The 11,107-nt window shown below is 34.8% G+C and overlaps 1 protein-coding gene across 1 annotated transcript; it reads left to right on the top strand.

The window, feature by feature from the left end:
• The first annotated feature begins 1,913 nt into the window (after window positions 1-1,913).
• LOC125683417 (tetratricopeptide repeat protein 32-like) lies at window positions 1,914-5,991 on the top strand. Its single transcript, XM_048924552.2, has 3 exons — window positions 1,914-2,162; window positions 3,579-3,736; window positions 4,756-5,991. Exons 1-3 carry the CDS (start codon window positions 1,999-2,001, stop codon window positions 4,881-4,883), a joined length of 450 nt encoding a protein of 149 aa, XP_048780509.1. The 5' UTR covers window positions 1,914-1,998; the 3' UTR covers window positions 4,884-5,991.
• Window positions 5,992-11,107: the final 5,116 nt, after the last annotated feature.

The following is an 11,107-nucleotide window of genomic DNA, read 5'->3' on the forward strand; positions in this document are numbered from 1 at the left end:
TTTTTTTTTTTTTTTTTTTTTTTACATCATAGACAGTTGCTTCTGTAACAAAAATGGAAAAAGGATTTATTCATATCTAGTGATCAGTCATCCAAAAAATTACTTTGTTGAACACCATTCTGATTCCACGTACAAGTACTCTAAGTTGAAATAAAAATTACGCTGGAGTTCCTCATTGTTATGCATGTTAGAATGGAAGTAAATGTAAATACACGTAACACTAAGCAATTATAATATAATTCTATATAATAATTCTATCATTATCATTTACAATATAATATAATTCTATATTATAATTCTATCGTTATCATTTACAAGTGTGGATGTCCGGCAGGGAATGACAACTAATGAAGCCTATGCATAGTTCCTCATTGGCAATATCTTCGTAGTCTTTGGTGATCAGGTCTTCCAACAGTCTGTCGGAATTCCCATGGGCACGAATTGTGCTACTTTGTAAGTTTACATGTTTTCAAAAAAATAATTCCTTATTATGAGGCAGAATTTATTCAAAAGATTTTACATGAGAAGAAAAAAATATCTTGCTGTGACCATCAACTCGACGTTTAGATATATCGATGAAGTTTTATCTATCAACAATAATGATTTTCATTCATATGTCGATTCGATATATCCTAGTGAACTCGAAATAAAAGACACCACAGAGTCTTTCACATTTGCTTCTTATTATTTTATTGAAAATATATGTTAACGACAAACGAACTACTCAACTTTTTGACAAACGGGATAATTTCAGCTTTTCCGTGGTCAACTTGCCATATTTAAGTAGCAAAATTCCATTATAAATGATAATAATATAGCGCCCTATATGACTATAAATAACCACTCTAAAGCGCTGCACACAATAAAAATGATACAGCATGTTATAAAAGTAGTAAAAGGAAATTACAATAGCATTAAGACAGATAATATCAAAACAATGCTAGAAAAACACCAATAATGTGAAGTAAAATTACTAAAATTTAAAACATGATATGCATGAAAAATGTCCCACGCCGTACAATCAAATGATATAAAATACAATAGTTGAAATAAATATACAATTATACACTTGAAAAAGTCATGTTAAAATGATGGTAAAGAAACCATAAAGATTTAACCACCTATAATAATAATAATATGCAAGTCTAAAAAGATGTGTTTTTAAATGTCTTTTAAAAGTGTTCAAATTCTGACAACGGCGGAGGGTATCAGGCAGAGAGTTCCAAAGTGTAGCTGCTGCCACATCCAAGCGCCTTTTTCCATATGTGGAGATTCGACATCTAGGTCTAACTAATGTCAGTGAATTTTCAGATCTTAGGGAACGATTTGGTTGGTAAACAGTGATCACCTCCTCCAAGTATTTTGGTGCCATCTTCTGAATCACCTTATATGCGTAGAGGATAATTTTGTATTGGCTGCGCGGCCTTCCAATATATAGGAAGCCAATGTAAAGAAATCAGCACTGGAGTTATGTGTTAATGTTGTGTTATTGTTATCACCTGCATGTGGTGGTTATGTCTCGCCACTGATTCGATACGATGCCATCTTTCAAGTTGTTATTTATACATTTCTAATCTGTTATATATTTGTGTGGCAGCATTTTTAAAAAAGAAATATTTATTTTTATAGCGAAGAGTTAAAATTGTTCTTGTCCAGTGATATCAGTTAATATTTTCACAAACAAAAGACGAAGCTGTTTACTACAAACATGGCATAGCGAGGCATCTATCAAAAGTGGGAATTCATCCAGAACAGTAGTATTTGAACAATGTCATACTTTTGAATATAGAATGCAGGGTATTACCCGACTCTGAGAGAGAAGCGTGGTCAACAAAGTTTTTGAATTTATTCCCAATATATATATGCCAAATTCTGATGTAAAAATTCACATTTTAACTCCTTATAGCATTAATTAATTAATCTGGATACCACCGGGTTGATTCTTCTATTCAAGAAAGATAACTTTTGTCTCTGTCAAACAAAATGGAAAGATAACTCATGCTATTCTGTGACAGGACAGTTGATGTAGATCATATGGAGGAAGCTGAGAGAGTTTTTCAGGACGCAGAATCTTGTGAATCGAACTCCGATAATCGCAGAGCATCAAAGTTATATACAACCTTCATCAATCAAGTTAAATCTTCTCCAAACAAACTTCAACTGTGAGTCAACACCGCTTCTTCATCGTTTATATAAGCGCTCGAATTTCCTCAGTCTTGAAATAGTGATTTATTTAATGAACATGATAAGTTTGCCCAGTGTCTAACGTGATGGTGGAGAGTTTTAAAACTAGGTTCATTGTAATTTTTGTATTTACCTACATTCCTCCCTACTTAAATGTCTTCACATCTGAAGACATCAACCCGGGATATTTATCCCCTGGCAGGCATTTTTTTACCTGTCAATTCCAGGGACTGGTCTACGGCACCAAATGTAACAGGAAGGGAGAAAATGCAACAGATCAGACCGGGATTCGAACCTGGGCCCCCTAAATCTCTAGTCAGGTGCTCTACCAACTGAGCTATCTGGCCACCGGTGATTGAACAGGCTGACCGCTACACATAAAATAAATCATGAATTCTATTGTAAAATGTAAATGAAAAGTTGACAATTTTAAGACTAGCTGCTTTCTTATAAAGTGTGAAAAAATTACAAAATTAGTGCCATCATATTCCAAATTAGGATTGAAATAAAACTTTTAAAATTTATCAAATAAACCACTTTATTGGTCTTTCTTTATTAATTTAAAGGATGACTGCTACTTGAAATAAACAATCAGTCCACAGGCACTTGTTTCATAAACTTCGCAAGCTATACTGTATAATAACATTATATAGTACAGCTTGCGAAGTTTATAAAACACTTGCGCCTATGTATTTGTCCCCTACCAGCGGAGCTGAAGAGTATTTTAGGTTTGCACACTGTCTGTCTGCGAGTTGGACAAAAGTTTCATGCTCTTTTCTTCATAATGCTTGCAGATTCATATGATATTTGGTACATTGTTTTACCATGTCAAGTTACAGATCAAGTTAGAATTTTCTTCCAGTCCATTGATTTTTTGCTGAGTTATGGACAATCTGATTAAAACCAGATCTTCAATCCGCTCCTCTATTCTCCATGTCGCGACATGGAGAATAGAGGAGCGGATTGAAGATCTGGTTTTAATCAGATTGAGTTATGGACATAGAAAACATGGTATTTTAATCTGTCATACAGTTGAACTTTGGTATTTTGAACACTCCATATCTCGAATACCATGGACATGTCAAAGTGATTCGGAAGTTCCAACGACATATCCTTTAACTAATTTACTTTTGATATCTCGAATATCTTGGGAGTTTTTTCTCGGTCCCATTGAGTTTGTAATGATTAGGTTTGACTGTATATGGCTTTCATTTTATGGGATCTGGTTATTCTTGTGCATAAACTGTTAATTACATTATGTAATTATGATTAATTACACAGACGACTTGACGTCAGTAGGGAACATGTACTTCTATGCAATACTTACAGAATGCTTGTTTATTATAAATTTGTTTTGAAATTGCTATTGTTACATCAAGTTGGTTGTATTGTAGGAGTGAAAAGCTGGCCTTAGCTTACAACAACAGGGGATTTCTCAAGTACAGGGATGTTGATTTTGATGGAGCCATTGCAGACTACTCCTGTAGTCTAAATGTAAATCCAAAGTCTTGCATAACGTACTACAATAGAGGAACTGTGTTATATAGATTAAGTAAGCATTATAAGAATTTTTATTGTGGTTAGCTCTGTACTGATGAGATGTTGTACGAAACATGAAATTCTACATACTAAAATGATTTCTATTTCATGCATTTACAAATGATCATTTTGCAGAACAAGCATGTAAGGTCATTTTTCAAAGTGAAGGAGGCAGTCAGAATTTAAAAATTAACAATAAAAAAACACCCCAAAAATACATTCTTGCATGCCACAACTTGTGGTTTTTTATTTGTTTTTATCTGGTATCATGCCAAGTAAGATGCCCATTGTATTATTTTACATGGAAGGCACATATACATATATGTATGTCAGAAAAGTGGGGGTGGGGCCCCCTCCTCTCCCAGGTGTGTAATGGGAAGAAGAAAATGTTCTGCTACCCTAATCCAGAATTCAAATCTGGAAACCCTGAATCTCTAGGCCAGTGTTCTACAAACTGACATATTTGGTCTCTCGTGCAAGATAGTGCTGTGATGTGTAGTTTTTCTACGTTTTGTGCCCACCACTCCTGAAAAATGTACCCTAAACCAGTAGTAAACCTAGGAAAAATAACAAACACATTCAATACCAGTAGGCTGCAAAAATATGCAGCTAAAAGAAGAGAACATTTTTAATTGATGTTACTTGTTTAGCAAGATCCAACTAGCTGTTGAAGTTCTGTGATTTTTAACATTCTGATATTTATAGGGAAGAAAGAGTAGCATATAAAAATTGTGGAAGGTTGAGTTACTTCAGCCAAGATCTAACATATGTGTATACAGATTGTGAATGAAATATTCTAAAAGAAAGACATACCAATTTAAGAGTATTTTCAAACTTTTGATTTAATATGACAGTGTGTGTTTGGGGTTTATTTCACTGGATTTTTGTATACCCTCCTGCAGACGTAAAACCCACGTACAAATAGTGGACATAAAACATAGGAATAGTGTACGTCTAAAGATTGAAAGCAGCTTTGAGGGGATAGCTATCTGTAAGGAAGACATGAATTTTCTTTTTAATTTTTTCTTCCAGGTAAATTTGATGAGGCAATCTCCGACATGAAAACTGCCTTGTCACTGGATCCTAACTTTGAGCCAGCACAGACAGGTCTACAGTGTGCTCAACAAGACAGAGAGAACAAGCTGAAAAGGGGCTGGTGAAGTCGATATAGTAATAAATAAAGGGCTGGTGAAGTCGATGTAGTAATAAATAAAGGGCTGGTGAAGTCGATGCATTAATAAATAAAGGGCTGGTGAAGTCGACAGATTGGTAAAGATATGCTTCATGGAGGCTGGTGAGGCTGATATATATACACCTGATATTAATAAAGATTCATGGGGGAGTTTCTCTTCCCACAGAGTACAAGCTCAAATCTTTATGCCTCCAACTGCGACTTAGTCCCGAAGATTTCATAAAATGTGCAGCTATAAGACCGTGAAATGTTGATAGATATGGACTATCGTTCATTGAGTTTTAGTGAAATATGTAGTGCTGTTCTGTTATGCCAATTTCTCATCTTTAAAAGATGGGTAACATGTGTAATAATTTGCATCTGACATTCACCAACAGCTTTCAGCTTCCTGAAATTTAAAATATGAATTTCATCTTCATTAACAAAGGGTTTTCTGTCCACTCCGCTCCCTATAAATCTTTTGCATGACAGTGTAAATAGCAGCACATGTGAATGGCAATTTAGACGGCATATTGGTAAGGGTTTATGGGGAGCGGAATGAACTGAAAACCCTTGGCTAGCAAAGATGAAATATTTTGTGTACATGTATGACTGTACAATGTATTGAGTTACACAATATGGAAATTATCCTTTGCATGATATGAATACTTTTTGTTGTGTAGCTGTTCATAGTAGAGAAATCAGTATATTCATATATCTTTGTTCATTACAATCCATAGACAATTTCTTGTCGGAGCACTGAATACTGTAAATTCAAAGATTTTAATTATTAAATCACTAAAAAGAGACAACACTTCATTATGACATTAGAAAACCTGTAGTTTTCATATATTTTTAGAAATACACATGTATGTAGAAAATAGACGATTTTGTCACTGGATTTTTTTTTAATATCTAATATAATGGTGCCCATGAGTTAATATCACAGTTTTGAAGTATGGACAATTAACACAAGTTAAAATATAAATACATGTAGCAGTGATGATATGTGTATCCATCATTTTTAAAGCAGTTATATTGTAATAAGTATTAGCCTATTATATTTATGTTATGATTAAAATATTATGACAGTGACATACTTTGTGATTTTAATTTCATTGTACACCTAAAATTTAATTCATATCTGAGTTGTTTAAATCTATTAAAATATCTAGGATTTTAAAGAAAAGGTTTTGATAATCATGTACTTCATTCTTTATTGTTCAATCAGAAGAGAGTATTGGTAATGGCTGCTAAATGCTAACACCCCCCCCCCCCCCCCCCCCCCCAACACCCCCCAGCAACAAAAGTTTGATCTATGATTCCATTAAATAAAGTTGCATAAATATTTCCCCTTTGAATCTTCATCTAGAGTGAAAAAGTGGAAAACTAAATTCTACAATCTCAGCATGTCCACCACTACGAAACACAAACATTTGTATATCATTATAGATTGTATCATGCACAATAATTTAAAAGCTTACAGATAAAAATAGTTCCGTAACTTGGAAATTTTGATGTCCAAGGGCCATAACTCAGCTAAAACTTCTTCATGATATTTGAAAGACCTTGAAAATCTATCCGTAACTTGTCATCAATCTGTAGACACATTGAGAAAAGTACAGACAAATGTTAATGGCATAAATTTCCCATGGCTCAAGAAATGTGGATTTGCTGAAAATAAGGAAAAACTCTTTGACATCAATAATGCAGAAGTATGCATTAAAAATCAAGCCTAGGATCTTTATATATAGGGACAATAAAAAAAGTATGGGGGGAAAATTATGCAGCATCAAATGTTCTGTTATTCATTTTTTTAAATTCCCACGTATAGAACACTCCGCACTCAGAATATAAAACACACACCGTTAAACAGTTTCAAAATTTTTATTACAAAGAAATGCAATGACTTATTGCACAAGATTTCTCAATGGCAGATTAAACATTGTAACATTTGTTTTCATGATGAGGCATCACATATAATGTAACGTTGAGTGTCTGTCACATGTTGTAGTCTGTTACAAAGCTGGTTGGTCAACAAAAACAATGAAATTCCCGGCACACAGTTCTCAACTTTTTCACCTGGCATCAAAAACAATCACTGATAATTGATAAGGAAAACATTACATTCCATGGTCATCTTCTGCAGTATTAGAAAAAAAGTCAATGAGAGGCCTATGGGTTCTTGTCTCACCTGATTGACTGCATTTTCCAACATAACGCATTAAATCTCTGGGGTTATGGTTTAAGTGGACCTTAATCTACTGACAAATAGTACCCTTGTGGTTCTTTAAAGAAAGATTATTAAAAAGTTATTATGAAAATTGACACCCCTAGTATGGTGATGGTTTGGGCAAACTTGTGGATTGTACCCAGTTCTTGTGAAAATGCTATATATTTGTATGTAAAAATATTTCTCCCTTTCGTGGCCCCATGCAGTGTTTACAGTTTGTTTATAACTCGCTTGTCCACAGGACAGTATGTTTTAAATTCATCAATTCTCCCGATATTTTGTCGGTCTCGGACTGATGGACAGGCATCACGGTTTAATTCGGGTGACCCTGGCTACAAGGTTGTTAAATTCCCTTTAATATAGATTTTTATGCAACTAAAATTGGAGGCTTCAGGGAGCATGTTGTTCTACCCTTCTCAGGCTGTCCTAAATAGGATACACAGTTTGTCTAACTAACTCCCAACTATAGTTTTCATGATATTAAAAAAGTTTTTAAGCAGAATGTTGGCATATATACATGTACTAAGGTTGTAGAATTTTGATTTTCTTTAAATTCTTAAAAATTTACAAGCTGTTGAACATTGTCTTTTCTAATTATTTCATTTTTTGATAAAAATATATGCTGCTTTATCTTTTATTCAGTATGTGTATCTTCCTGTCTGTTGCAAAAGTTAATATGATAACCATTATACTGTGGGCACTCCAAAAAATATGACCAAAATATAAAAACTTGCAGAGTTTTTAGTAGGAACAGATGATGTTTTTCACCTGTTCCATTCTCAGAAATCAATACTTCAGATTTGACTTCTCCCTCCCCTCGGAACTTCAACTCTGACTTCTTTTTTAAGACATTGGTAAAAATAGGTAAGGCAACATCTGTAATCACCCTAGTTTACTTGTCAATGAGCAAGATTCATGTAAAAGGATACTTCTTTTCGTTCTCTTTTTGTACATGATTCTGTAGCCACACTCCCTGCATCGGATCGGATCTCTAGCCTTGATCTCATTTTCTTGGTGGCATTCTTAAAAAAATTAATTCAAATAAATCTTGAGAAAACAAAAGATGATTTACATTCTATTACCGTTTGTGTATCGACAATGCCTCAGTCACATGATCTAGGAAAAGGTCTGCCGACACTCACAAGATAGCTTACAGTAAAACACGCTTATAGTTAACATGCTTATAACAAATTCATTATTGCGAAGTTTATCCCCTATGAGAGGAAAATAACATAAATTTTATTGGATATAACAAAATTTGGTTACAATGAACTGGAAGTTTGCTATAACCATGTTTTACTGTATAATGAAGTTTGGTTATAATGCACTGTTCTTCACCGGGGGTTCTCTATAACGGTGTCTTATTGTACAAGTAGTAGAACACTGATATTATAACAGTACACCGGGGGTTCTCTATAACAGTGTCTTATTGTACAAGTAGTAGAACATTGATATTATAACATTACACACCGGGGGTTCTCTATAACAGTGCCTTATTGTACAAGTAGTAGAACACTGATATTATAACAGTATACCCTCGCTCGCAGTTACATCAATGACTCATCATGATAATCACGAAATGTGATTAATTAATATACAGCAACAACTGGTCGAATGTATAAGAAAGTATGGACACGTGAGATTTATATTATATACAGAAAGGACCTCATCAGACTAAATGGATATTGTTAGTCAGCCTCAGGTCAGGTGGTCCGATACGTTTGGTATCAATTAAAGGTAGTCCATGCTGTAATTTAAGGTGTTACCTCCACAGATGTAAATCATGGTCTGTTGTTTTCTAGGATCTGCATTGCTGGGTTCCTTTGTCTGTTCCATGACTCAGTCTCTACAGATTGAAGTAAAATCAATTATCTTCATACATACACTGATCAAAAGTGTACTCTCAACTATTAGCTAAAGTCAATGAACTTACAGTAACATTCATTTCAACTTATGTGTTCTCCATCATAAATATAAAGAATATAAATCCTCTATACTATTTACCAATACGCCGGTTTCGAGATACACCCGAGTTATTTCCCTTTGGAGAACTCTCGTGTATAGTGAGGCGCGAAACAATTTGTTTACACGCGGGAGTGGGACTAATAAATATTCATCACTGCGTAAGTGAATGTACTCAGTAAGTTTCTCATACACTGCTAGATCACCCGAATTCGACTGATACACAAACTAAGTAAGGTATAAGTATTTAGGGAGTAATTAAATACATAGAATTCTTATCATATCACGTTATTTCGTTGGTCATAAGTACCATATCAAAGACATTACTTGCAAATATGACATTGTTTTTATGTTTCCACTTTAGTAAAACATTTCTTTCGATAGTATTTTGTATTTCCCACATTTACATATTAAAAGAGAAGCCGTTTTTAATACATTTCATCGTCTTTCTCGCTGACTGTAGGTCCACTCTGTCCCACTTTGTCATTCAAAGTTCCACTAAATGCACCTCCTACACAGAAGAGTTCATATCTCGAAACTGGCGTATTGATTGTTTCCTACCTCTCATCTAGGAATTCTGTATAAATTCCAACACATACATTTTCAGGACTTTTCTAGTGGTTATATGACAAGCACTTTTTATTATCTGATATACATTCCTCTTTATACATTGTAGAGCATTTAAGTTTCCCATGGGGATCCGGGTTAGAATAGGTCCTCAGTACCCCTTGTTTGTCATAAGAGGTGACTAAATGGGGTGGTCCTTCAGATGAGACCGCAAAAACCAAGGGCCTGTGTCACAGCAGGTGTGGCATGATAAAGAACCCTCCTTGCTCAAAGGCCATAAGCACTCACACTAACGAATCAATAACTGTTACACTTGTGAAGATGACAGATACCACAGGAAATAGAACTCATATTTTTAAAAGTTTGATGGAGAAAATAAACTTCTCTAGAATTAAATTACACCTTCAAATTTTCATGGTGGTCTTACATAATTATTGTTGTTTTCAACCCTAGATAAGAATTGTTTTGTTACATGATTTATCAGCTGAGAAAAAGATGAGCATTACCCGTTCTGCTTCTGTAAAAATGTCATCGTCACTGCAGTATATTTCATTAACAACCCGTAATTAAAATAATTTGATTGTTTAAAATGTACCATAAACGTTTTTAAATTACATTTTGTTTTTGCTTGCTTGATTGATTGTATATTGTTTAACGTCCCTCTCGAGAATCTTTCACTCATATGGAGACATCATCATTGCAGTGAAGGGCTGCAAAATTTAGGCCTATGCTCGGCGCTTACAGCCTTTGAGCAGGGAGGGATCTTTATCTTACCACACCTGCTGTGACATGGGACCTCGGTTTTTGCGATCTCATCTGAAGGACCGCCCCATTTAGTCGCCTCTTACGACAAGCAAGGGGTATATATACCTACCGAGGACCTATTCTAACCCGGATCCCCTAGGGATTGTTTTTGCTCGATTTGAAAGAGAAAAAAAACATTGCAGCTAATATGACATCACAATGCAACTGTTTACACCCACCACATTATATTTCCTGTTAAATGAAGAGGCGGATAAAATGTCTTAAGTCGTGCTGCAAGATGTTAATGGGCTTTGCACGTCTCAATGGTCACTTATGTATTGGGTGATATCCACTGGATAATGGAGTAAACAGGTGATAAATAATTCAACGCAACCAGTGGGTTTAGCTTAGTGGTAGATCGTAGAGCATTCACTTTGTAACAGGGAGGTCATGAGTTTGAGTCCCACTTGTGTCATGGCCGTATCAAACCCAAGACGTTAAATTATAATTATGTAGTGATAGCTCTTTCGCCAAACACTTCCCATTTAGAAGTGATAATCATGGGTCTTTCAGATATGTCAGACAACAGAGGTCCCATGTCATGTCATGCGTCGCGTTGGGACATTAAAAAAACTCTCACTGTTACGACCCTGAACACTTATAAGCTGTAAAGCACAGTGTTCAAAATTAACCATAGACCGAGTCTG

Source organism: Ostrea edulis, chromosome 6 (genome assembly GCF_947568905.1).
Source record: "Ostrea edulis chromosome 6, xbOstEdul1.1, whole genome shotgun sequence".
In the NCBI taxonomy this organism is placed as follows: Eukaryota; Metazoa; Mollusca; class Bivalvia; order Ostreida; family Ostreidae; genus Ostrea; species Ostrea edulis.

Excerpts from the sequence above, each read along its gene's own strand:
- LOC125683417 (XM_048924552.2), top strand. The coding sequence starts at position 1,999 with ATGCTATTCTGTGACAGGACAGTTGATGTAGATCATATGGAGGAAGCT. Across the intron at positions 2,163-3,578 it reads TCTCCAAACAAACTTCAACT|GAGTGAAAAGCTGGCCTTAG; the intron begins GTGAGTCAACAC and ends GTTGTATTGTAG. Across the intron at positions 3,737-4,755 it reads AACTGTGTTATATAGATTAA|GTAAATTTGATGAGGCAATC; the intron begins GTAAGCATTATA and ends TTTTTCTTCCAG.